Here is a 27,344-nt window from a genome sequence, read left to right as displayed (position 1 = left end):
ATCATAGGTGTCAGTAACTCTTTTGTGGTGAACTTTTAAACATCTTTCAGGTTTGCATTGATGCTTTAGGTTTGCTCTGTGAAACCCATCGTACTACAGAAATTGTGTCTCTGGAAGAAATGCAGCTAATTCAATTCTTTATGATGTACAACTTGAACAACCAATCTCCTTCTGTAAGGCAACAGATCATTTCTCTGCTGAGAAAGGTAATTTCAAACTATGAGCAATGTCTAACGTGCCTTCTATGTTAGTTATAACACCATTTTAAAGGAAATAATGAGTATGTTAGGAAGTTGCTCATTGGAAGGAGTAAAACCTCTAAGGCCAGGAGTATGCTTTATGCTTTACTGAATGGTGTTAAGTCATCACAGACAAGGATGGCTTAAACAAAATATGAAGTGGCAGAGGCAGGGTAACTTCATGAGTGGTGTTGGTGGGTGTTGCTTGACCTGCCAGCACCTGCACGCTTTGCCAATAGCAAAGCAACGTGCCCTGGAATCAGCAGTGAGCCTTGTGTTGCCTTTGCTGGGGCCTAAAGCTGTGCTTACATGGACTTGTCACACCTCAGGCAAATTCAGTCACTTCATCACCCTCAGAAACTGACCTGGAAAACAAAGTAGGAAAATACTCACTATGATGTGATTGTGCCATTACAGTCTGCAGGGGAATGGGTCTCTCCGTTTGGTGGAAGTTGCCAAGGTCACATGTAGCTCATGGTAGAAGGATGGGGATAAAATGAGAAACCATGTATGTATAAAGAGCATTGGAACATCTTGGAAGATGTTTATGGCAAAAGAAGGCAGTGTGGAAGGAGAAAATAAATAATTTGAGAAGGGAGGAGAGGATGTCAGTTTGACAAAACCAAAAGAGAAATCCCATCTCTTTCCTTTCTTACCTGGTGCAGACTGAGGAGCATGAGATGGAAAAGTCGTGCTAGATGGGAGTGTGATAAGAGAGGAAATACTACTTATGGTCAGCAAAAGAGGTGGAGAAAGCACTTCTGAAGTGAGTCAAACTCTAAGAGAAACTGAGGCTGTAGAAGTTATCTGCATTGAGTTTTTTATAGATGAACACAGTTCCACAGAAAATGAGGCAGGAGGAGGAGGAGGCTTGGCATGAATTTAAGGAGGGAGATGGAAGAAGGTTTTGGAGGTGTAGAGGGAGGAGAGAAGAAATGGGTCACAAGAGAGGTAGGAAGCAAAACCTTGGGTTTGGAGTGGACAGAGAAGGATTGGTTCTGTGTTATGCTGTGTGCAAACTTCCTAAAAATTATAAGCAGTGTGATTTGGAAAATAAGCTAAAAATCTACCTTTCCCTGATTTCAATGTCAATGATTCTTGTCTCACCTATGTTTTCTTTTGTTTTAACAGTTATTTTGCAGGATACAAGAAAGTTCTCAAGTTCTTTATAAGTTGGAGCAAAATAAAACCAAGCAAGAGTTAGTTGAGAAGTCAACTAAAATGCCTCCTTTGAGGATTTTGCAGCAATACAAAGTAAGTAGACGGCTAGAGATGCAGGTAATAGAGGTGGGATAGCACTTCTGGGAGTTCTTTGTTCCTGAACACCACTGGGCAAGTTAGGTACTCTGTGTGTTAGGCAATAGTTCAGTGCAGAAGGAAAAAAACCTGTAAAGTCAAACAGTACTGGGGAGCTTGTCCACTCTGATGCACTTGTGCAAGTTTATTTTGACTAAATATGCTGTTATTGATGAACTGAATGCCCATTGATATTTGGAGGGTGCCTTTAAGGTAAATTTTGTTTGAAAGCAGTAAAGGTTATGAGGGATTGCTCTGTGATGTGCATTGAAACAGCAGTAAGTGAGGAACGGCGGGAGATGGACCCTCAATCCAAAAAAAAAAAAAAATTTGGCAAATGTCCTGTCCTGTTGGCCATTTAGTAGTGAGCTTTAAATGATGTGTGTTACTGGGACTTAAAATAGAGATCAGTTGAGCTTCAGTCTCTTTCTAGGTTTCCAGAATAATCAGTGAGTGAGAGAATCAATGACTAGAGCCTTAGCATGAAGACTTCTTTTGTATTTGTCCTTTTTATCCTATTTAAAGTCTCACATCATCACTATCTTTGTGCCAATCTGTTCCTTGAGTTCTGCTTTTCTTGGTCAGCTAATTTTCAGGATTAGATACAATGGCTGTCTTTTTGTGGGTCTGAGGAAAGGAAACTGTTGTATTTAAAAACCTAAATGATTGTCCAGCCTTCACTGTACTCTAGGAAACAAGAAACTCTGTCTGCACTGTGAATGTTGGCTTCCTGTTTTTTTAAAATTAACTGTAAAGTCATAATTTTTGGGGTAAAGCAGAATGTCCTGAGTTCAGTTACTTGGGCTTTTCTTTGTAGGGCAGCAAATAAACAGTCTTAATTTTTTTCCTGCAATTTTTTTTCCCCAGGATTTCATGTCATCTGTATGTGCCAGACTTTTTGAGGTATTGTTTCCTGGTTCATCCCACCCAACCAGGTTTTGTGCACTAAGTATTTTGGAATCAATAGCAGAAATATTTTCTGTTCCAAAAGGTAAGAAGTCTAATTTATAGACTTTAATAGACTGTAGGAATGGAAGGTATTGAAGAAGTGTCTTTTATGCCAGCTAGTCAGATTCTGTCAAAGTAAAAGTAAAAGGGTATTCTTAGTCCTTTATTTCTATGGCATTTCCTGGATTGCTTTTGTTTTACCTCAAGGGAGGATGGTAAGTTTTTTTGGAAAAAGGAATATTGAAGTAAATGCTAATAATTGCCTGTTGCATGTCTTCTATAAATTATTTATAAATTTTATTGCATAGCCTGTTTTTTAGGAAGGCTTATTTACTTTATTATGAGGAAAATGTCTGGACAAGTGTCAATGTATTTGGTAACTTCACTCCTTTTTCCTGCTCATATATCTTGATAGCTTGAAATGCTGAATTCAAAAAAACTCTTGTTTGAAAAATATAGCATATCCTCATGATACTATGCTAAATAAAAGACAGTTTTATTATCCAGTTAACGATGATCTGCTGGTGTTTTTTTTAATTTTCTTAATGATTTTATGGCAATCTTAATTCAATAAGTATTTAGAGCTTTGGAGTATTGATAATCTCGCTAAATCTTGTCTCTGGATCACGTGGTCAACATAAAAGTATGTTTCAGTCCTAAATTATAACCTTTTCTTTAAAGACATTAGTTGTCTAATATTAAAGTTGATTTTGAGAGGGAATACAATTGCCATCTTGCTAAATAATTTCTCAAAACCCCTTGATTAATGAACACAATGTTATTATTATAAGTATGTAGTTTATTATTACTGTTTTTTTTAAAAACAAACTTATCCTCAGTTGTTTATAATAGCAGCTGAGGGTTTTGTAAATTGGACATTATTTCTATAAAGGCAATTCAGCTCTTGTATTCTGTGCTGTATTATGGTGCAGTTGTTTACATCCTAAAATTTCTGCCTTCTTTACAGCATTAAGTCAAGTCACCAGAATTCACAACTCATTTATATCCAAAATTAAAACCAGAAGAAATTGTAATGGCTTACATTTTAAGGGATTATTCCTATGACAAAATACCTCAAAACACCAAGTGCCAAAATACACTGAAGCTTTCCACCACTTTATTGAAAGAAATTATTTTCTAATATTACATACTTACAGGAAAAGAGTCTTTAAGCAAAACTAAATAAAGTGTTTTTTTAATGCTAAATTTAAAGGGAGTAAATGGGATTCTGTTTTTGGCAACAAGTTACTTTCTGTATTACTAAGAGTAATTTTTCTGAATAAGGTAAGCCTTTTTTTATTCCTAACAATGTTAAATATGGTATTTTAAAACCTATTAAGATAAATAATATTAAAATAATAACTTGGCTAAAATTTAATGCTTCTTTTAGTATAGCAAAGCAGAATGTGAGGAGACTGCTTATTCTGGAAAGAGTTACAGCACAACTATCTAAGGCATTAATTTCTTTGAACAGGCCAGGCACAAGTTTTCCAACTGGATCAGGAGATGGATTCTGCTCGTGTCCAAACTCTGATCCAGTGTTTTGCCAGTACTTTTGAGGAAGTAAAAATTCTGGCATTTAGACTTCTGATGAAACTACGTGATGTTGCATTGAATTTACAGGTATGAACTTGAAGAGTTTAGAGGGAGCAATTTTGTGGAAGATGGATGTTCTGTAGTATACCAGGTGCCTGTGTTAGGTACAGAGCAGGAATCCTGAGCCTTAGAAGCCAGTCCAAGTTGCCTGCAGCAGTGTTCATCACCAACACCTTCTGTATAATTTTATACAGCTTCTGCCCTTGCCTAAGGAGGCTTGTTTCACTAATGGATGGAGGAGTTTGGGAAGTTCTTTGGGTATGACTGTGAACTGTCCGAAAAATAGTTAATGCAAGCCTTTGGCTTAGCTGTGGCTTCTCTTTGTAAATGATTGAGGCATTTTGACTTGGTTACTCTTGTACTTTTAGGAAATGCAGCTCCCTGTTTCCTTTCCTTTCTAATTGATCTCAGGTTTCGTTATTTGATTGGGTTTTTCATTCCTCACAATTTTTACCCTTTGAATTGATGCTGATTTGTCTGTAATAACTTGATGAAAATTTATTTTAAAATTCATTAGTACAGATGAACAAATACTGCTACCAAGTAAACTGTGCTTCTCTTTAATGTCCATTAGCAAATAAAACACATTAACTTGAGAAGAGAAATTTCCTGTGAGGTGCAGTGTAATTGAACACTGCTTTATAAATGGCTTTCCCCATCCTCAATGTCTATGTAATTGTATCCTTGCTAAATACATGCATGTGCACGTTTTGAGTGTAAGGTCATCAGTGCACAAAAGAAGTGTGTCTCAAGAAATATGTACCAGCAAACTTAATTAAAAGCAGGTTCTCAGATTCCAGGGTTGTAAGAAGCCTAATTAAGTCAATCTGGAAGCTCAATTAAATGAGCAATATTACTGCTTTGGTTTTTTTTCTAGGGTTCTGAAAATCTAGATCTTCTGTTCCAAGCAGCGATTGATCTTAGCACAAGCACCAAGCCGTATGATTGTGTCACTGCTTCATATTTGTTGAATTTTTTGGTATATCACAAAGGACTGCAGCACATTTGTTTAGGAAAATGGCTTGAGCATAACCCCCAGCTGGATGAGAACACATCAGTGAGTACAGTGGAGAAGAACACTTTGGCAGGTGAGGTTTTGGGGAAAGGTTTTTTTATATTTGTTGAAAGTTTGCTGCTTTTCAATAAGGCTTTTGGTAGAGGCTTAGTAAGAGATGCTTATTTCTAACAGGATTTTAAGTATATTGTATTTTGCTGTTAAGAAGCCATGTTCTTTAGTAAGATCTCAGTCTAGTCCTGTTTGTGTTGAGGCTGTTGAATATTCTATAAGATGGCTTTTGTCATGATTTTGACCAGTGACATTTGAAAGTGCTGTGGAGGCCCAAGCAGTGAGCTGGTGAAGCTGAGTGTGTGAAGTACAGGGAAGAGCCCTCTGCTTCCCCTGAGAGCTCGCTCCCCCAGGGGGAAGGTAGCTGTAGTTTGTGTTTGTTTCAATACTGGATGTTTGCAATGCTGCTCCTTGGAGCTTTGTTGACCTGGCCCCATACTTCTGTGTGATTTGCAGTCCTGCAAATACACACCCACAGTAATGAGGCTTTGTTGACATACAGAATATTTTTGTTTGGTTTAGTGCTCCTGGATGAAAGATGACAGGGCTCTAAATCTGAGAGGTTTGCCAAATTTGTTAACCAAGCTTTCTCTACTTAAAGTAATCTTCAGTGAAACTAAAATACGTAAGTTCGTTATTTGTAATAACACATTTTACATAATTTGCAGTAAACTCACTATTCTATACTTTTTTGTGTCATTCTTGGCTTCTCTACAGATGCCTGTTAATCCTTTCTTGATATGCAGTGAAATAACAATTTTGAGATGTGGCTGTGGTTGCCATAAGTGAAGGAAATGTCTGGGTAACCTCATGTCTCATTGCTCTGGGGCATCTGCTGCTGGTGGTGGTCCATGGTTCCTCGTTAGGATCTGCAATTTGTTCTGATTCTGGCACTGAGATGTCACAAGCTATAAACAGAATTAAAATAGACACGTGTATCCTTAAATTGGTCAGGTTGCTTAGTGGAAAACAAAGTTCAAATGTATAATTGTGAACTTTCAATCTTTAATATTCTGCTGTACTCATCATTGTATTATTGTGGCTGTAAGGGTGTGAAGCCTGACTTGCAGTATGGACTAGGTAACTCCTTATGACTTCATCGTGAGCTGTGGGATTGTCCCTGAGCATAGGATGTGGGCTGTGCTTTTCACAGCTGCCATTTGGTTCAGAGAGACAGATTCAGTTGACTATAACAAATATTGCTGGAGTTTAGGTAACTGAAAATCAATGGTAACATATTTCAATGACAAGAGGGAAGAGTATAATAAAGGAAAGTGCTGTTTATATTCCACTGAATTGTTGTGTACACAGGTTTTATTCCTGTTTCTTAAACCAGACTTGTTTCTTAGAAAATCAGTATAGAAATGTTCAATGTAAATCTGTGTTTTAAAATATTTTAGTTATCAAGCTTTTGTTGGTGAATGTTGAAGAAGAAATATTCCAAGCCAAGAAGTCTCTGCTTCAAGCAGCAGCATCCTTCCCCATGTATGGGAGAGTGCACTGTATAACTGGGGCTTTGCAGCAGTTACCCTTCAAGTAAGTAAAACATACTAAATAAGTTGTAACTCCATATTTTAAGGAAAACATACTAAAATGGAAAGCTGTAACTCCATGTTTAAGTGCAGTGGAAGAACAGCTGTTAAGGAGAATAGAAAATCGTGCAGTATTATTTATAAGGCAATCATGTACCTGTGGCTTTTAGAACTCTTGCTGGCTGCTGCAGTGTTTGATACTTCCTTTTTATGTGGTACACTCAGCCTTAAGACTTTTCAATCTCTACCCTATTTATAGTTTTCCTAAATATTGTTGCAGAATTGTTTGTAATTTTGGTTCTTTCTTTTAAATATAAAATTATTTTTAATCTATGTCGTGTTTTGGTTGTGATTTTGACTTTTTTTCCTTAAGTAACTTGACCCTGGTGTCTGAATGGAAGGAAATAGTGACCAGGCTCATTCTGATGTCATACAACCTCTCTGCTGTGGTATCACCAGTAGTACAGAGCTCATCACCAGAGGGTCTTATTCCAATGGACAGCGATCCAGGTAAAGAACCAAACAGAATCCCAAAAGAATTATTTTCTAATCTGATGCTCCTGAAGGTCTCTGTCTTGCAGTCATTCAGAACTAGACTGAGCACCCCTCCCTTTCAGCTTCTCATTTTATGTCATAAGTTTTGGTCACTCTTTTAATTTCTAATAAAGTTTTCTTGACTTCTTCACTAAAAAACCCACAAACATTTGTAGAGTTGCATCACTTTCAAACCAGGGGATGTAAATTAAGTTTTTTTTCCTTGATCATTCTAATCACCACAGAACCTTGTGGTTTTTCTTTTTTAATGCTTATAGCTTTCTTCTGTACTTATACACCCAAAATGAATTACATCAGTCTAAAGAAATGGAGGTAGAAGACAAAACTATCTTAAATACCCCTCTTGTTTAATGTGCAGAAAGTGCAGATCGCCTGCAGATGATTCTGCACGAGATACAACCACAGGACACAAATGATTATTTTATGCAAGCAAAAATTCTGAAAGAACACTGCAAAGAAGAATCTGAAAAGCTGGCTGACCAGAGCTCAACGAAAAATATTTGCATGGAAATGAGAGGTAAATCCAAGGCTATATAAGTAATTAAATCAAGGTATTTTTAATAGAGGAGTCATTTTATGTGGATGATCAGTTGGAAACTACTTGCTTGTGTAACATTTTAGTTCTTGCCTCTAGTTCTTCAGAAGCTAGTTATCCATGGACTTGACTGTAAAAACTGTTACAGACATGTTTTATGAAAAATCCTGTCCTTAGGATTTTTTCTCCTGAGAAGCTGAGAGGCCTCAGGAACAAAATGTAAACAATGATTATCTGCTGCTGTGGAATGCAACAGGTGGATCTGTGATTGGTCTCATGTGGTTGTTTCTAATTAATGGGCAATCACAGTCCATCTGGCTCTGACTCTTTGTCAGACATAAGCTTTTGTTATTCATCCCAGTCTTGTTCCTTTTCTTGCTAGCCTTCTAATGAAATCCTGTCTTCTATTCTTTTAGTATAGTTTTAATATATCATTTACTTTTAATATAATATATATATCATAAATAATAAACCAGACTTCTGAAATATGGAGCCAGATTCTCGTCTCTTCCCTGGTCCTAGGACCCCTGTGAACACCCCCACAATAAACTAATTCACTTCTGGAAGATTGGGGTTAATCCCTCTTAAGACACAAGTGAAAATCAGTTATTTTGATATTGGCTTAGACTCTGTTGCCTTAACTGTGCTGGCCAGGTAATCCTGAACACCTTTTCTATCAAGCAATGCTAATGTATTTCTTGTTGAGAAGTGTTACTGTGATTTTCCTCTCCAGTGTACATGGGGCTAGTGGAGACTATGTTCATGCAATACAACTTGCTGCATGAAATTGCATAAGCAGAAACTTCAGCTTGAAAGATTCTAGTGATAAAATGTTAGGTAGTATTTGTCTGTTTTAATGAATAGCAGCTATGAAACTGAACCTTACAGCGATAAAGAAATTGTAAACTTTGGCATCTTTAGTGTGGGCCAGAATAAATTTATAGAATATCCGTACATTTTGAAATTTAATATTTATGCAAGTTTTTGAACTTCCTTTCCCCGGTTGCTTTTTCCTATGTTGGAAGTGTTTGGGGCCGCACGTTTTTTTTTTCACGAGAAGGGGCAAACGTGTGCAAGTGCCGCCGTGGCCACCAGGTGGCGGCAGCGCGTCACAAACGCTTCTTCCTTCGGGAGGCGCCCGGAGCCCGCCCGGGAGCGATGGATGGGGAATGGATGCGGAATGAATGCCTGCCTGCGGAGGTGTACCTGCTTCTGTGCCTCGGGTGCGAGTAAATAGCACTTGTGACTCTTTAAAACAGCACTTCTCCGGCAAAATCTTTATGCTACTGCCTTTTCCGAGTGCAAGAAAGTAAAGCAACTGTTGAGCAGGCAATTAGCGTCAACAAGATGAAATTATCTTTTGGGCAGGCAACTTTAGAAATTTTTTCATAGTTAATTGTGTTTTGTAAGATAGGCTAAGTGGAGTTTAAATTGCACACCTGCATCTGAGAGCCTTGAGTTACACTACTGCATTTGTTGTCTTTTTGTTTTTAAGGCAAAGACAGACAAGCATGTGATGTTACAGCTCAAATGGTTCTTGTGTGTTGCTGGAGAAGCATGAAGGAAGTGTCCCTGCTCTTAGGGACACTGTGTAAACTTTTGCCTTCACAGACTACATCTGAACCTTCAGAGGGGTTGATTACTGTAGAACAGGTAGGGAAATAATTTTTATAATAGAACATGCAATTTCTTCTTGGGTGGTGGTGAGGCAAAGACAGTTTTCAGAATTTTTTTCCCTTAAATCTGTGTACTGTTTGGGAAAAGTGCATTTTAAATTTCTTTTTAATTGCCATGGTGTAAGGGTTTTCTTTGCTGTACTTGGTTGTCAGTCCTGTTTTGATCTAGTGGTATCTGTAAAAACAGACAAATGAAGAAGTTATTATACATTACTAAAAAACTCATTCATCCTAATTGTCTTGGGTTATTTATGAGATGTGTGATGTGTTTAGGGATACCAGTGCCTGCCTGCCACCCTCTCTGTTGTCTCTCTCTCAGGATATGTTAGTCACTAATCGAATTGCTAAAAATCTTCTAAACTGACTTCCTATTCAAAGTCTCTCTTGTCTCATTTTGAACTCTACATACTGGGATTCTGCTTAAAGCTCTTCCTTAATTAGCATCAGACTCAAGAGTTCTGAAAGTCAAACATGCTGACTAGTGCTAGTCTTGTCTTCCTCCTATCCATTGTTATGAATAATTTGTATGCAATGTGATTGTATCTTTTTCCTCTGATTTTTTTTAATATGAGAGATCAGAAACATTATGCCATCTGGATCTCTTGCAGAACGTTGAGTTCAGTGTTTGCAAGAAATTAGATTACCACAGGCATTTATTTGGGAAATATTTTGTGTTTATTAAATTTCTGTTTAATTGATGACCTTTTCATTTACATATGTTTCAACAAAACCAGTTTGCATAGAAGACTGAAATATGAAAGACCAACTAGTTTTTAACATCTTTTTCTTTCCAACAGCAAACAGTTTCTTAGTTTTTCCATAGGTGTTAGAACTTTACATTTTAAAATAAAACATAGTTTTATGTACTCCAGATTTTATTTCTTATCTAATGTTGTGGTGCCATGGAAATAGTGTTGGTGTCTTTATTCTTGTATTGTCTCCAGTGCTCATGTTTTCATCTGGTTAACAGCTGTGCTTGTATTGTTGCTGGGGTCTGGAGGGCAGATGAGAGAACAGATATGCATTTCCACCATTATGTTCCTTAATCTGCACCAAGTCACAGAGGAATTGGTGTTTTAAAATGAGTCAGTTCTGACTGCAGCATCTCTGTTTTTGGAAAGCAGCCATTGATAGGTGCTCTTTCAGAAATAATACATTCTTAAGGAAGGAGTTGGATGTCCATGATCCTTGTGGGTCCCTTCCAGCTCAGGATTTTCTGTGATTCTATAAAAATACCTTCTTTTCCTAGTGATACCTCTTCAGCTTGTTGATGCTTCAGATAATTCCTGTAAAACAGAAAAAGAATGCTAATGGATGAGAAGTCAGTTTGAAATCCTGATTTTCCTCAGGCTTGCAAGGAAATACCCAAAGAAGACTGTAGGCATTTTCTTTGTACTTCTTGTAATTTTCATTACCATGTTTTGTACAAAAAAAGAAGGTTTTAATCAGAAATGACAAAAAATGTCAATGCCATAACTGGTAGGGCTTCAGACTTATTAAACACTTATCAGTGTTGATAAATAAGCAAATTGGATTTTGTAGTCTTATTCATGTAGAACTTTCTTTCAAGTTGCTCATTCTTTTTCTTCATTTCGGAACTATTGGAAGAGATTTAAGAATACAGAGGAGGGAAACTTTGAGGGAAACCTTGGTCAGCTTGCCTTGAGCCAGGCTAAGTAATTGTTGAGAAAAATCTGGTAGCACCTCTTGGCCAGCATGTGCCAGGCTGTTGCAAACCTTCCTCTTGTACCATGCTCCACATCTAGGTCAGTAACTGTATGGAATTGTGCCTTAGGGGTTCAATGCTGTCATAACTTATTCACCCCAAAGATCACAGGGAGTGTTGAGTTTGCTCATCAGCTATTTTACATGGTGGCCTTGCCTTATGAAATAATAGACATAGGAGGTGCAGGGTATGGCTGGAGGAATCTCTCTATCCAAATGCATACTTTTCATTTTCCATCTGATCCTAAAAGTCCAGAGATGGCAGGCTCAGAACTGTGCCTGTTAATGAAATCAATATAAACAGTATCATGTAACCACCAGAACAACATCTAATAAAGATTCTGTGGGTTTTTTTGTCATATGACATGCAAATCATGAATGCTCCAAGTCTGGAGGAACATGTAATTCTTCCTCAAAGTCTTGTTTATCTCACCTAGGAAGATGAGATTAAGACAATTAAAATTAAGACAATTTTAGGAGATAAGCTTGCCAGAGCTGTGTGCCACAGTGAAAAGAAACAGGCAGCAGAAGTAAAGACTTGAGTTGTCCCTTGGCCTCTATTAAACTTTTGGAACATCTTGGAGAGAATTTATATCTTGAATACCCAGATTCTTGCCCTCAGCAGCAAGTGTGGCCCTGTACATTGTTGAATTAGGAAGGTTCACCTGTTATAGTCTAAATTTTCTGACCAAGAACTGAGTTATGGTAGTGCTGCTTCTAGCCTGTGAGTTCAGTTTGATGCAAACTTCTAGTCAGCGTGGCTGTTGCAAGAAACTCAGAAGTACAAATAGTAAAGTTGGAAGTTATGTGACCAAAAAAAAAAAATTCATATGAATTCTAAGTGTGGTGCTGGGACAGGCTGGTAAATTGGTTTACATATGTATGGATTTCTTGATTTGGTTTTGTTTACACACCTGGAGAATTGCCCTGTCTGTGGGTCAGTTCCTTATGAATAAAGGGCACTTACTGCTCTTTTTTGGACTAGAAAGCTGAAATGAAACCCTGTGGCTACATAAGCTACCTTAAAATCTACTCAGAAATAACTTTTTTAGATATCTCCATATCTCCAGTTATTGTGTGTTTCACATTAGGTAAGTTTTAGCTGCAGGAAATAATATGTAGATGGTCTCAGATTTATTGTTTTTTAATTATTGCAATCTCATTGCTTGGGTGCTACAAATTACTTAACAGGAGGTTGAAAAACCATAAAGGTAGATATGACATTAACTTCCCTGACAACTAAATTACTTGTCAGGCTATTAAAGTATTAGAGCAATTGTATAAGTAACAGAACAAGCAAAATTTTATAAGTAACTTGATGTGATTTTATGCATAGTTTTATATAAAGGTTTAAAGAAACTTTTACTGGAGAACTTCTAGGAAAGACTTCTGAAGTAAATTTTGCATAAGGGCATTAAGTATGTGCTATGCATTGTAAACAAATTAAGTGGGAAGTTGGATTTAGACCTTAAAAGTTGATGAGAATTAAAAAAAAAAACCCTATTAAAAGACAGCCTAACCTTCTGGAATGAGATTATGTGGATCTGTAAACTTCCAAACAGATTTAAAAACTTTGTGTTTTAATAGAGCTCTAGAAAATAAACTACAAGTGAAAATTTAGGTATCTCATTTACAATTTTAATGCTTTTAAAAATAGCTCACATTCCAACATGATCTTCATTTTAAAATTGTTTCTAATAGTCAACAGCAATTATGCAGAATTCTGGAATGTTAGAAATTGCTATTTATATATGTATTACCTAATCTAATGTAGATTTGTTTCCCTTTGGTACAATTTTTGGAATTTGAATTTCATATCTTAAATAGTTTAAGATTTTTTTTTCTGCTGTTGTGCTTTAGTTGACATTTTCTTTGGTGTTTTTAGCAAGAGTTTAGGCAAACAAGAAGGAATCTGCATTTGTTTCCCCTGAAAATTAGAGTTGTCCCTTTCTTCTCTTAAAATCTGAGTTATGTCCATCACAGACAAATAACCAATTTCATGTCCTTTATATTTTGGACTTTTTGAAAGAACACAGAACTACCCCTAAATAAATAATATTTGTTATCATTACAGTAAGTGGGTGTTTATTATAGGACTTCTAGCTGCTTTTTGCTTGTACCAGTGACCCTTCCAACCAGGGGGAGGATTGTTGCTTTGAACTGCAAAATATTTTGCATATATAAATAAATTACGTGTATGTAATTTCAGATGGCTTAGTAATTTTTTTTCTTTTTTTAGGTTAAAAATATTGGTGATTACTTTAAACATCATCTGCTGCAATCAAGGCACAGGGGTGCATTTGAATTGGCATATGCTGGCTTCGTGCAACTCACAGAAATGCTTTCCAGGTAGAGGATGGACAACTTACTCTGTTTTTAATACAAGTTTTAACCAATTTTGGCATTGACCCTGAAGTTGAGCTGTGCAGGCAGATCCTTGCTTTCATGTGGATTTTATTTAAGTTTGGTGTAGGCACGATTATTACAGTTACATGATGTCTGTGACTTAGACTACAATACTTATAGTTAGAGATAGTGCTTAGGCATTGAAAAATGATACACACATATAATGCTTGCTGCATTTTTCTTCATTTCTGGCATCTTAGTTTCCTGAACAGCTCTTAAAAGCTCTTGGGAAAAGTAGGAGTGTAGAATTCTTCCATTTCACTCCCTTTTTCTGTTCCTTTATGAAAATGTATGCCAGACTTTTTGCTTTAGCCAGGACATTTTCTTGGAAACTTCTGTTACCTGTCACAGAGTTGGTTATTGTGACATTTGGAAGACTACCTGACAGTGCATCACAGGGTGTGATATGCACTCTGGCTTTTTTCTTTCCCCTTGTAACTTTATCCTTTCCTAGAAGAACTAAATGGACAGAATTGTCCTGAGGTCTGGGCAAGATCATTGGAATTTCCATTACATGCTTAGCTACTGATTTCAAGTGCTGGTTATATTTCTTTGTGATATACAGTGTTTATATCCCATCCATGTTTTAATAAGACAAACTAAAATTTCTACTGTCTAGGTAGAGATTGGTGGGGTTTTTTTGGGTGGTTTTTTTTTTTTTTTAATATGAGAGACAGATTTTTAATTTGAAGTACCTTATTTTCACACCAATGCTAGGTTAAGTAACCAATGTTCCCCTTTTCCCCCACCTCAGCCAGTTTGAGGTGCAGATCTGTTTCTTCTTTATTTCATATTGGAAACAGTTTTGGTGCTTCTAGTACAGACTGGCTGGCTGATCAGGTTCAATGTGCCCCCCTTCAGATGATTTTCCCAGCAGAGCTGAGGCTAGGTCTCTGCTACAGGATGCTGGGTGAGGCTGCTGCATCTGTGTAGCAGCACTGCTACAATAATGGTATTTGACATGTGGTGGTGTTCATTCTGTGTGCCAGAGGGATGGTAAAGTGCATGCCATGCCTCTCTTGGTGATCCCTCTCTCCAAGGTACGTTATTTTCTTTCAGGTATTAGCAATCTGAGGGATTTCAGATTGGCTTGAGGAGTTTGAGTGCTCACACAACCTTGCTTTACTCTTGGTTGTTTACTCATGAAAAGAAACATAATACTTCTTGCCTGTCCATATGTTTTATATACAATTATTTTGTTTCTGCTTTGCCAATAGAGAAGTCTAGTCTCAAACCCTTCTCAGTGCACCTATATCATCTGGAAAATTTTGTTTCCTTATTTAAACACTGGGGTGTTCTTCTATACCATGAAAGCTTGGTTAAGAAAGTTCTTAGGTGATGTAAGTTTTCTCCTATCAATGTGAAGAGAGAGTCTGGCCATCACAGTAATACAGTTTATTAAAAAAAAAAACAACAAACAAACAGACCTTTTACTACCATGAGTCAATTTGGGAGGATAAAGGAGGTAATCCAGGCAGGTACAGCCCCACTGGTCTGATCCCAGTCAATATGCAGGACTCCCTTGTAGCAAAGGCAAAGTAAAAAGCAGGGAATAATGGAAAACATATAAAACATGCAGTCAGTTTATAGCAGACTCACTATTTTTCTTTGATTTTCAGTTTTAAAATTTCTTTTAAAAGCTGAGGCAAATAGAATAGAGCAAATATGCCTAGATTTTGGAAAAGTTGTTGATGTGTTTGTTGCCTCTCCTGCTTTCTGCCATTGTATTTAATGGAGCACAACCCACTTCACAGCAGCCTTGTGTTAGGCTGGAAAATGAAGAGCCAAGCCCAAGAGAACTCTGCTGCCTGAAAATTATTCAAACATTAAGTGATATGTATGTATCATCCAAAACAAAAGCCCTCCAAAATTAAGGAAGTTTCCTCTTTTGAATTAGCAGATATCTGTTACAATTTTTTTGGTTATCCATACTGCCTAGCATTTTTAAAGTTAAGATACTTCAAGCAGAGCAAGTGTTCCTTTGGGAAAAAAGATTTATAAGAACTGGAGAGCAGCTCTGTGGATGTACATTCATTTCAACGAAAGACAATATTTTCCTGGAACTACAGGTCTCAAGGCTTATATTTGTAGTTAAAACAAAGGAGAAAGGAGACTGATACCAGAACAGGAAATGACTCTTTGATTTGGTACTCCTGGGACATGAGGAATATTTTGAGACTCTCCTCCAAAAGGCAGGAATTAAGTCTCGGTGAATGCAGCTGCCTTGCAGGTCTGTTGATTGTCATGGAGTCTTTCCATGTCCCCTGCTGCAGCTGGGGGCTCCATTCTGCAAGTGAATCTCAGCTGGCCTGCCTCTCTCCATAGCTGAGAGGCTCATGGGCAGTCCTGGAGCATGTGTGTCACAATCTGTATGAATTTACTGCTGTGTCCACAAATGCCAGAGGAGAAGGCTTTTGTCTGGGGCAGCTTATAATAATGTACAGCTTTGCATGATACCTTGTTGAACAGGATTGGATTCTAGATGTGCAGGAGCATCCCTGACGCTTGAATTCGTTCTTTCTGTAAAACACAGTGAAAAATCTGTCACTAAGACTGTGCCAGGCATGTATGAATGACTCCAATTGAACATAGTCCTTCACTCATTTCTAGCCAAGCACTTTTTAAAAGACTTTTTGCTGCAGTGTCTTTATCTGACCGTTCTTTTAGCTGTACAACCCTTAAACTCCAGTCCTTATAAGAACCAAGAGCAGACTTTTTTTCTTGACAGAATGATGGTATTCAGACCTGTTTGAGTTAGTGGTGAAAGAAAAATATTTCCTCTGCAGAGATTTCCTAGAAACCTGATGAAATTGATCTGTCTTGAAATTGGGATGTAAATTGCTGAGTCTGCTCTAATATGCAAGTTCCCATTCTTCTGTTTCCCTGCTGATACTCCTTCTGGGAATGTACTGCTCCCTTTTTCATGCCTGCTTAATGTTGCCTGCAGCTGCGCCTTCAGAAAACCATACAGTTACATAACAAGCAACATTCATATCCATGAAATAAGCAATATATTTTTAAAGAGTATTTCCTGTCAAAGACCTGGAGAAATTAAAAAATCTTCATTTGGTCTGATAACATGGTGGTTCAGGAAAGTCGGAAATCTGTTTAAACTTGAAAACTTGAATCTCGTGTAATTACTGAAGCCATTTCTCTCTCCCAAATGACATTTTGCCTGCTTTGCATTTCTTTTATTCAGTGATCTCTTTGCTGAGAGATCAGGTAGATTTCTGGAAATCTGAAATGGTATTGCATAGTTATGGTGGTAGTGCTTTGCTTCACTAAAGTTGCAGAATGCAAGTGTGAGATTTGGGAAGAGTAATGTCATACAGTGCAATATTTTTACTTAGGAATAATTTATTTTGGACACTTTCAAATGTTTGATTGGAACCTAAATAGTGGTGAGCACTATTTTAGGGGATGCAGTAAGTTAGGTTCATAACAGCTTTGTGGGAAGCTGTAATTTACTGCATGATGAAAATCATGCTTTTATTTTAAAAATGTTTTATCTGTCAGTATCAGTGAAAATTACTTATCTGTACCTATTCAGTGGCTGGTCTTCTGTAATATTTCTTTTGGGGAAAGCTAATCCTTAGCAGCCAGCTCTGCTTCTATCTCATTTTTTTTGCTCTGAAGTGACTGCTACTCTTTGCTTTCCCAGCTTGCTGTGATCTGCCAGGAAGACTTTTAAAATGGAAATATCGCTAATGGACTTGCTAGTGAAACTTACCAATATTGTAAATAACTTTTGCTAAAAGTATAATCACAGATGTGAAGGAAAGAGTGTTGAAGGGAGAGAAGGAAAGTCGGGGACAAACACTGCTCCTATATATTGAGATGCTTGTAGTGTTAGGAAATACATGACATAAGGAAGCATGAGATACAATGTTAAGGCACTGCTCAGGTTGAAGATGTATTAATTTTTAACACTGTTCATGTTTCCCCTCCTGTTTCTTTTCCTGCTTGGTGTGAGAGAGATATGGGGTAATGATACTGTCTGAAATTTTGAAGCCACCCAAGGTTCTCTCTGCTCTGCTTCGCCCATAGAGAAACCTCAAACCCTTCTCAGTGCACCTATATAATCTGGAAAATTTTGTTTCTTGTGGAGTAGATGCTATGAAAAGGAGGATGCAAGTGGAAGGACTTTGTAGTTTCAGAGGAGTTGTTCTTAAAAGCAGACTTATACCTTGAATAGTAATGTGTTTTGGAGGTTAGATTCTGGTCTCAGAAGTACCAGGGGCAGTATAGTGTCTATAAAAAATGGGAATTAGATTACTTATGTGAAAAAGAGTAATACTGCAGGCCTGTTGAGAGAGAAAAAAATGGTGAAAGAGCCCACTTTCTCCCTAGATAGGAACTGCTTACAGTGATTGGAATCACTGAATTCTAGGTATACACATGTAGAATAATGCTTCTGCTCATGTGATGTTTATGCCACAAGGCACTTGCATCGAGGAAGGCCAAATTCAAGATGGACCCATTGGTAACACACCATTTATTTCAGATAGGAGAAAATACAGATATATGACTTAGGGAGAGGAGTTCAGCTTTAACTTAGGATTTTTCAGGCTTTTGTACTCAGTGATACTGAACACAGAAGGGGTTTGGGGCGTTTATGAAATTTTTTAAACTCACAGATGAACAGAGAGAAAATTGTGGATTACACTTAATATTCTGCATCTTAAGTAATTTGTGTATCAACTTACTGTGTTGCGTTTTCATTATGAACAATATTTGTTTGATCTGGTAGAAATAATTACTATTTCATTCTGGAAAAGGACATTTCATCTTGAGGCCTTAATTTTTATATAGTAAAGCTTCATTATTCTTAAAATTTAGGGCCAGCTGCTTCTTACGACAATATTCTCCTTGCCAGTCCACAAGGAGACAGAGCTGCCAAATGGAAGGGAGTAGTCATCTCCATTGCAAAGTCAATAGTCTCTAATGTTTCTAGCTCTACAGCAGTAACTCTTTCACCTTCTAATAAATAAAAGTGCATTGGTGGGTGACTGAACAAGGTAGAATTACTTGTGGCAAGATCAAAGCAGTATGGCTTTAAGGGAGTCTGAAGTTTATTTGACTTGAGTATGCTTCTCCTCTTTCTACTAATACTGAGAGGAGAAGTATCCCCCAGTTTACTTAAGAATAAAATATTCAGTGTGCTACACAGCAAATTCTAAATATTTCCTTAATGCTTTACTTTGTGCTTCTCTGCACTCCAGCAGATGTAGGTATTTCTCATGGGGTGTTCATGTTAATACTAAGATAACATACTGAAGAGAGATGAGCACTGTTCTTTGAGTGATTGAATGGAGACATTTAAATTCTGCTTAGCTAGGGAGGTAAGACCAGGTGTCTCCATGATCAGAAGGAGCGGATTTTTGCAGAATGTGTTGATGTGGATGAAGAGAACTGCAAAGTAGTGTCTTAATTGCTGAGACTCACGGAGGAGATTTGTAAGAAATTTTGTGTGGTCTCAGTACTAGAGTTGTATCCTCATTGTGTACCCAAAACTGAGCAAAGGAATGCATCCTGAAAGTAAGCAAAGGCAAACACTTTTCAGCAAAAGAAAGAGAGTAGTTAAGGAAAAGAGAACTCACTGTGAGTTTCCAGGTTAATCTTATTGCCTCTGCCATGGGCTTGGGGCAGGGAGTGCCTTTCTTTAATGCCATGGTATGAGGTGAGGAATTGCTTGTGAAGCCTGGTTCCTCTTGAGCTCTGGACTGGTGCTTTGCAATCTGACTGCCCTTTTGAAGAGGTGCTGCCCTTGAAAAATGGGGAGAATGCCTGGCAGCAGTGTAGGAAATGTGGTGGAAATCCTGCAGGAATTACTGGAGAGTAAGAAGTGTCCTGTGTCTTCTGCTGACCTATCTGGCACTTCTGTGACCTCAGGTTTCTGCATTACTAATTTTCTGGGTTTTTTTGTAGAAGAAGGAAAGGAGCGTTTCACTTCAGATTAAAGCCTCATTTGTTGTTCATGATCAGGTTTTTTAGACAATGTAAATTCTTCCTTTAATAAGAGGAGGATGAAGAAGGGAGTATATGTAGACCTTCCATTAGATGTTGGTTTTCACACCAGTACCTGCTGCCTTTTACCTCTGCTTTTAAATTCTTTATTTCAGTCACCCAGGTAGAAAACTTGATTGTAGTCTTACCATAGGTCTCACTACCTCATCATGCATTTAATTATAGTTTATATTTTTAGGTAAGGCAAGTCGTGCATGGTTGAGATAGTTGCAGCTGTATTGCCCACAGTGGTGAATTATTTCTTCTACTTTTAATCACCTATCAAACCAGTGTGACAGGTTTTAATAACAATATCCTGTTAATAGAAATTTTTGTAACAATGAATGAGCCTTTTGGAACATTGACATAAGATTAATGGGCTGGTGTTGCACACTGAATGTGGTACATTTTATTGAACTTAACAGCACCAGTAATTGAAGTAGATTTGAGTTTTTCCTTGTCCTTGGAAGTTGTTTGCTTTCAGGCAATGCTGAGTTTTATAACTGCAGAGGAGGAGTATTTGATGATAGGAGAGCAATTGAGGTGCTTTATGAAAAGTTTGACTGACTTAGTATTGAAAACAGCACTATGTCTTGTTTTTAATTCCTTCCATTGCTCTGAGGCTTGCAGGGTCATTTACATAATGTGTACTTACTTTGAGGGGCTTCAGTTTGTATGTTTATAAACACCAATAATAGATAGCATAAAGGGGCACACATCAGCTACTGTGTGGCAGCAGAGATATGAATTTGTGAAGTGTCACTTCCTACACAGTGGCTGATGTGCATATGTCCTTGCCTTTTTTCTCCAGAACATGGTAATAATTTTTGGCAGAAGAGACTTGTTGCAGCAAAGCACAGAATCTTGTTTTCTGTACAGTTAAATATATTTTGCTAGTGGCACTTAATAAATAGGGTTAATATTATTTGTACCAACACTGGAAAAAATGTCCACTTTTGTTTAAATTTAAACTGATTTCATAATAAAAATCTGTATATGTGCTTGGAGATGTTAACATACAGTAAGAAATACTTATTCAGGTTGCTCAATGCTTTCTTTGACTTTGTCCTTGTTTTATTCACTTGTTTCATGTTTCTTCTGTATCTGTTTGATGTAGATGTAACAGTGAGAGTCTGCACAAGATGCCAGAGCACTGGCTAAGCTGTGTGTTGGAAGAAATCAAATCTTGTGATCCTTCTTCCACACTGTGTGCAACCCGACGGAGTGCAGGAATTCCATTCTACATACAGGTACCAACTTGTGTCACTGCCTCTGATTTAAATATATTCTCCAGAAAGGACATTAAAAAAAAAAAGGAAATTACATATTTATTTTTCCCACTTCAACCCCTTTTGATCAAATAATTATTTGGGTTTTTTAATACAGCTTTTACTGCCTTTGTGCAACCAAGAAGTTGTTTGTAATTAAGCCATGTTTGGCATCTCAGTTCAATTGACTGTTGAGATTTTTGGCTTGTGGTACATTTCAAGGGCATTTCTAAAGACTGTGTTTAGACTTTGTGATACAACTGTAATAATTCTAGCAAATTCACAAATTAATTCACAGATTAAATAAGGGTTTAACTATGTGCTGCTTCAGTGTGAAGTAGTAGAATATGGATAGACCTTCACAGAATTGTAAAATGGTGGCCTGTTAAAGACTGGAAAGAACCTGGGAAGGCCACACACCAGCAATAAAGCACAAGTAATAGTGTCACACTGACTGGTGTTGACTGGAGTCTCAAGTGCAATGAAGGAGTACATTACTGAAGACTTCTATCTGAGAACGTGGGGCCATGCTCCCACATTGTTCCCACCCCCTGTGTTGCCTTCAGCTCCAGCCCCTTTGACTTCTGCCAAGTTCAGAACTGATGGCAGGATGGCAGTGTTTTGTGTCTGCTTGAAGTGTCACTTCTTGCTGAGTGCCCCACATTAGTAGGCAGCACCTCATCCACATCCTAGTGGGGTCAGTCACTGCAGAGTTGGTTTTGCAGATTACACTTCACCTATTTTCATTCCTTTGTTCCTTAAAGCAGCCATATTTGCTTTCCCCTAAATTAACCTCCATAATCTTGATTTTCAACCAGTTTTCTAAGACAGGAGTCCAAGAGTAACAGTATGGTTTGTAACTTTCTCCACTCTCTGAAGTACAGTCTCAAGCACGTTCCAAGGACCTGAGGGACTGCTGGGAGCAAGCTCTCCCTGCCAGAATAATTCATCTTGCTTGTTTTCCACTCTGAGTTTGCCCTGAGAAAGTTGAGGCAGCCAGCTTCTGTCTGACCTCTAATGTCAGTCACAGCCTGCTCCTGGCTTTGCTAGATGTGTGTCCAAGGCAGCAGAGATCAGAAGTAGGGCACTGGTTTTAGAGACATTTTTCCTATTCAGTTTCAGCACTTAAATATCTTTCTCACTTCTAAGAGTAAATTGTCTGCAGAAGGAATTTGGTGATTTCATGTCTTCTGGTTTCCCCATTCACACCACACAGTGTACTGTACAGTGTACTGTACAGAATCTGATGGACATTATCTAGTTTTAATCTTGACAATGTGGGGGAAAAGCAGCATGTTTGAATCAGTCTTTTATGTAAAAAATTAGGTTACTGTAAGGACTAGAAGGACCCAGTGATATCCCACTGCATGTGTAGTCTGCAGTTGGCCTACTGACTCCATAGGGCAAAGCTTGCATTGTGGATAAATAGGTCAGAGGCTGCTTTTTTGACAGCTCTGGAAGAGTACAGAGTTTAGTCAATTAACAGCAAAGTTTAAAATTAACATTGGGATTAGTCTGAAATAAACTGTTTTCATACTGTAATTTTATAGTAAACAGAGGTGGAAGTGTTCTTTGGAAATAGTTTTGAATGTGTCCATAGATTCAGTAAAATGAGTTGAACCTTCAATGCCTTGTGGCATTTAGATAATAAAATATGAGCTGTAGTGTGTATCTAACAGCAGTAAAAGAAGGTTATTTTATTACTGCAGTGTGGTCTCTTTGCTACTTACATCCTGTGCTGTGTTCTTGTGAACTTAAATACATCTATTTTAATGAGAATATGTAATTTTTTAGGTTATAACCATTCCATGACCTCTTTAAAATAGAATGCTATTACTGAATAGTGCAAAGGTGCAGCTCCAGTTAGTGGGTGGGAAAATATGATTTTCAGCTTTAACATTATGAAATTTTAGTCTTCAGGTCATTCTCCTCTCTTTCATACTTCATGAACACCTTTTTTTTCCCCACCTGCCCTCTGTTTCTCCTATCATTAATGATACTGATAAACTGACAGAAACTACTCTTGGGTTTCTGCCTAAACTCTGAAATTCATTTGGTTCTTACTGATGCTGAACAGACTCTAGGCCCCAAAGCACAAATAGATAATAATCTTCTATTGGTAATAAATGATTTATGATTATACATTTGTCCCAACTTGGAAAAATTCAACAGGAACTACTAGATAAAGAGAGAGGCTGTTCTAAATTCAGTCCTGAAGTTTAGAGAACTAATTTAGAGTATTTTCATCTCAGCTGGATGTCCAATCCACTGAAACACTGTTTGGAGAGGGATGTATCTCTTCCCTTATTTCAAAAATGTGCTGCTTGTTTTATCCTGTGTTGCAGACCAGAATTTATTATTTGGCCAGCCCTTGTCATCTCATATAGATGTTATTAACCTTAAAAAAAATCCATACTGGGAAATGTAAGTATATGTAGTACAGCAGATACTTTTTCTGTCCAAAATGCTATGATTTGTATACTGACAAGCTTTGAACAAAGTTGAGTTGAAACTGAAACTTCATTTTTTGTTAATTTTTCTTAGTCATTCTGTATGGTCAGAAGCTAGGCCTTGATATGGTAAATACAGGAATGAGAGAAGAACTGGTAGTGCAGAATAATGGCTAGAAGCACCTGATTTTTAAATACTTTTTTCTCCTTTCTATAGGCTTTGTTGGCATCAGAACCAAAGAAGGGCAAAACAGATTTGCTGAAAATGGCAATGAAAGAATTGATATCTCTGGCTGCACCTTTGAATGAATCTTTAAGTGTGATTCCACAGGTAAAATTCAGCCTCTCATCAAAAGGCAAATGTCAAAAGTGTGTTTACACCATTTCAAGCAGTTAAGGAGAGTGTGTGTTTTTAATGAGGATATTCTGTTCTTACTGTCTATAGCTAGATTTTAAAAGCTTTGCATGTGTAGAGGTTACAAAGTTAACTGTAAAACATACTAAAAAGTGGATTGGGCATAATTCCATAGTTATTTTCTAGTACAGCCAATGAAGTCATATATGAGCAATTTACTGCCTAGAGTATATTTTTAAACAGATAGATAAGTAACTTCCTTTTTGCAAGTTTGTAGTTGAACAAGCAAGCTTTGCTTACATTTAAAGTAAATAAATGAGTTATTTATGCATGATTCATAGTAAAACACTACATGAAAACTGATTTTTGTCATACTTAGTAACTTCTAAAACTTAAGTACATACATTTGGAATACTAAAAAAACTTATTTTAAAGGCAAGACCTTTATCTTCAACATGTTGTCATTTACTTTCTGTCGGTTTGTAAGTGCAAGCTATAATTTTTTCCCAATACACAGAAGGATGTCCTAATGACTCTGCCAGATTTTCTGCTGGTACAAATTTATGTAGCCTTGTCAAAGTCTGTGAAGCTACATGTATTACCACCTTCCCTTACAGAGGGTAGAGAAATGTCAGAAAATGCTCCACATGGCAGAGCAAGCCTGGCTGTCAGTTTTAGCTTAATATTGCCCTCCTGTGAGCTGTAGTTTATTTTTTCTCACAGTATCCACAGCATGTGAAGAATGTTGGAAAAGATTATTCTGAACTTCAAAGGTTATTTTTACAGCCATGATAAGCTAAGGATAAAAGAATGTTGGCCTTCACTTGCAATGCCTGGACTATAGTTGTTAGAGGAATATATTTTTAAACTGTAACTGCTATTAACAGTGTTTACTGCAGCACCATTTTAATGCATTTTTAAGCAGCAGCATTGCTTGTATTTAATATGGAAATAAAGTGCTGTAAATGTGTATATAGATTGTTTCTGCTTTGCATCCTCTACTACTGTTGTAATTACATAAATGAAATTTAAGATATTTACTAATGAATCTATATTTTTCATATATTTCTTCTCCCACCACAGGTTCATGCTTTAAATATCCTCCGGGCACTGTACAGGGATACACGTTTAGGGGAAAACATCATGCCTTATGTTGCAGATGGAATTAAAGCAGCAATTCTAGGGTTTATGTCACCTGTCTGGGCAGTAAGTTAATTCTTAATTTTGCTTCTCTAGTTTACCAGGATATAGAGTGGTCCTGTTCAGTGAAGCTTTGGTCATGTTTATAAATGGCAGTACCACAATTTCTGGAATGTAATATTTTAAGGTACAGTAAAAAATAATGTAGACCTGCAAAAAAGTCATAATTTTGGTCTTGTTTTTTGGTTTTGTTTAATTTTTCTTAGTGTGAAGTGCTGGTGTCCACAAAAAGTAGGGACAAAGATTACCTTATAGGTTAAAGTCTCTCTGGCTGTTAAATTTTGAGTCAATGCACTTAGCTAGTAAGAAGTGCATTTGCATTCATTCTCACTGTTACTTTGCTCTTGAATTGAAGATCCCATATGGCACATTCAGGTAGAACACTTCATGATCTGCTCTGCATAAGGGTGAATGCTTTGAACCACTGAAAATCTGGATGTGTTCTTTATAATAAAGATAGATATCTCCAAAGAACCTGACCTTTCCAGTCGTACCATCTTCATTGGAAGGATGTTCTGAATTAATAGTTTCCTATGTTGACCTGTAGCATGCTTTTCACTCAGCTGTTATTTTTTTTGACTGTACATTAATGGCTATGTTTTAAAAAAAATCATACGTTTCAAAGGGATTTTTCAAGCATAGTTCTTATTTTTTCCTCTAGGTACGAAATTCATCTACGCTTCTTTTTAGTGCTCTGATTACAAGAATTTTTGGAGTTAAAAGAGAGAGAGATGAAAATTCCAAAAAAAATAGGTAAGCTTCACTTGGTATCAGTTAGAAGTTTGCAAAACATGACCTTAGCCAACAGCAATTTGGAAATGTTGCTTGCTTTATGGATATATTTGAATCACGATGTTACAAGAACATCTAGCTGTGCTTAAACCGTGCTGCCAAGAGGTAAGTGATAGGGCCAAAAATATCTGTTGTTAAACACAGAGTTAATTTCTACTCAGGTGCAATTTAACAGGAGTGGAATGTTGCTGGGAGGTTTTGCTACCAGTGGCTCTTCCCAAAGCCAGGGGCTCTCATGGTCACAAAACAGACCTATTGCTCTTGAGAGCAAAGAGAAAGGGGGTAAAGGAGAAGAGGTACAGTGGTTACACATGTGTTCACGTCCTAGAGCAGGCCTGGAGTTAATTTCACCCCTACTTATTTGATTTTCCCTTTAGTCTTCCTGCTCTAGAACACTGTCATACCTCTTTCCTCCAAGCTCTAAAAATTGGAGCTTGCAGAGCCATTTCTCTTCCAAGGGATACTGGCCTTGGATTCTGTAGTCCTGCTTCAAATCCCTTACTATTTCACTTTATGTAAAAACAATTCTCCTCTGACTCTTAAAAACTCCCCAGTCCTGAACATTCCAGTTTCTTTGCACCCTCCAGTTACTGCACAAGGACCCCTATGTTTTCTTTGGGCCTCTTCCTTTAGCTTTTTCAGCAAACGAAGCATATCCATGCCCTGCTCTCTGTAACTGAGGTTTCTGCTCTAGGAGGGATGTGAAAATAACCCTGGATGTAGAATAAACTCATTAAAAAGTATTCCTGGGTAAGCCCGTGGGGCTGTAGAGTGGTGATGGTATGGATATTATGGTAACCATTTCAGAAATTCCTAATGGATTTTCACATCACAGGCAAGGCATGCAGTTTCTGAAAGAAGGCAATTGTTACAATTTACCTTCAGAAATTCCACCCTTTTTATAGTGGTTACTTACTGTTGATCCGTGTAACTAATAAATTTTTCATGCATATTTTGGAAAACTAGATGATACTGTCTTGGGATGATACTGATCTGTTATCTTTTAGATGCCACTTTAGCTGTGTGAAATAGTTGATTTCAGGTGTCTCTTGAAAAACTTAGTTACTGTGCATGTATGAACATGAGGAAGAAATACAGGTGGGAAACTGGAGGGAGATTTCCCTTAGAAAATAACTCTTTCCCCAAAACAATTTGAAATGTTAGCTGCTGTACTGCATGAAATTATTCTTGTTTTGTCACATACCCAAGTCAATTCTAAATTCACTCCTCTAACCCTCCTGAAGCTCAAGCAGAGCAATAAAAAGTGCTTTTCACTTCTTGCCTTCCTACTTTGGTTTTATAACAGCATTTAAAGTTGCTTTTTTCCTTTGGTTTTTATATTGAGCACTTACTGAAAGAGACACCCTGCTTTTTTAAACTTGTATCTTTGGGAAAAATTTGGCACTAACTTCTGCAGTGGGGAGGCAAAGTGACTTCTTAAATGCATGCAGTGTGATGATCTGTGGAATCTGAGATTTCTGTTTGTGAAGGTGCAGAAAGTAATGCATTTGAGCTTCTGGTGGATATGGGAGATACCAGAACAAAGGAAAGGAATATTTTATGGTGGTCAATTAAATTTTTTAATGACAATGTTAATTTTTAATGTAACTGGCCCTGTTGACTTGCTTCTCTGAAACTTTTGTTTACAGTAATTTCTCTATATTCATTTTAACCAAAAGATGTTAAAGCTGGGCTGACT

General features: G+C 37.3%; 1 protein-coding gene across 3 annotated transcripts in view; it reads left to right on the top strand.

Annotated features, from left to right (window-relative positions):
• The window catches only part of THADA (THADA armadillo repeat containing), a 153,162-nt gene that overhangs the window by 9,840 nt on the left and 115,978 nt on the right, over positions 1-27,344 (top strand). For all 3 annotated transcript variants that reach the window (XM_071427312.1, XM_071427333.1, XM_071427323.1), the window contains exons 13-26: positions 51-206; positions 1,371-1,493; positions 2,403-2,526; positions 3,958-4,106; positions 4,957-5,167; positions 6,546-6,681; positions 7,051-7,187; positions 7,591-7,749; positions 9,263-9,420; positions 13,408-13,517; positions 20,698-20,830; positions 23,516-23,629; positions 24,737-24,859; positions 25,515-25,606. In XM_071427312.1, the coding sequence (XP_071283413.1) occupies positions 51-206; positions 1,371-1,493; positions 2,403-2,526; positions 3,958-4,106; positions 4,957-5,167; positions 6,546-6,681; positions 7,051-7,187; positions 7,591-7,749; positions 9,263-9,420; positions 13,408-13,517; positions 20,698-20,830; positions 23,516-23,629; positions 24,737-24,859; positions 25,515-25,606 (1,925 nt within the window). The remainder of the gene's footprint in view (positions 1-50; positions 207-1,370; positions 1,494-2,402; positions 2,527-3,957; positions 4,107-4,956; positions 5,168-6,545; positions 6,682-7,050; positions 7,188-7,590; positions 7,750-9,262; positions 9,421-13,407; positions 13,518-20,697; positions 20,831-23,515; positions 23,630-24,736; positions 24,860-25,514; positions 25,607-27,344) is intronic.

Source organism: Agelaius tricolor, unplaced genomic scaffold (assembly GCF_023055355.1).
Source record: "Agelaius tricolor isolate 1412-34295 unplaced genomic scaffold, bAgeTri1.0.p SCAF_1, whole genome shotgun sequence".
NCBI classification, from domain to species: Eukaryota; Metazoa; Chordata; class Aves; order Passeriformes; family Icteridae; genus Agelaius; species Agelaius tricolor.
This window is presented reverse-complemented; position numbering and strand designations above follow the sequence as displayed.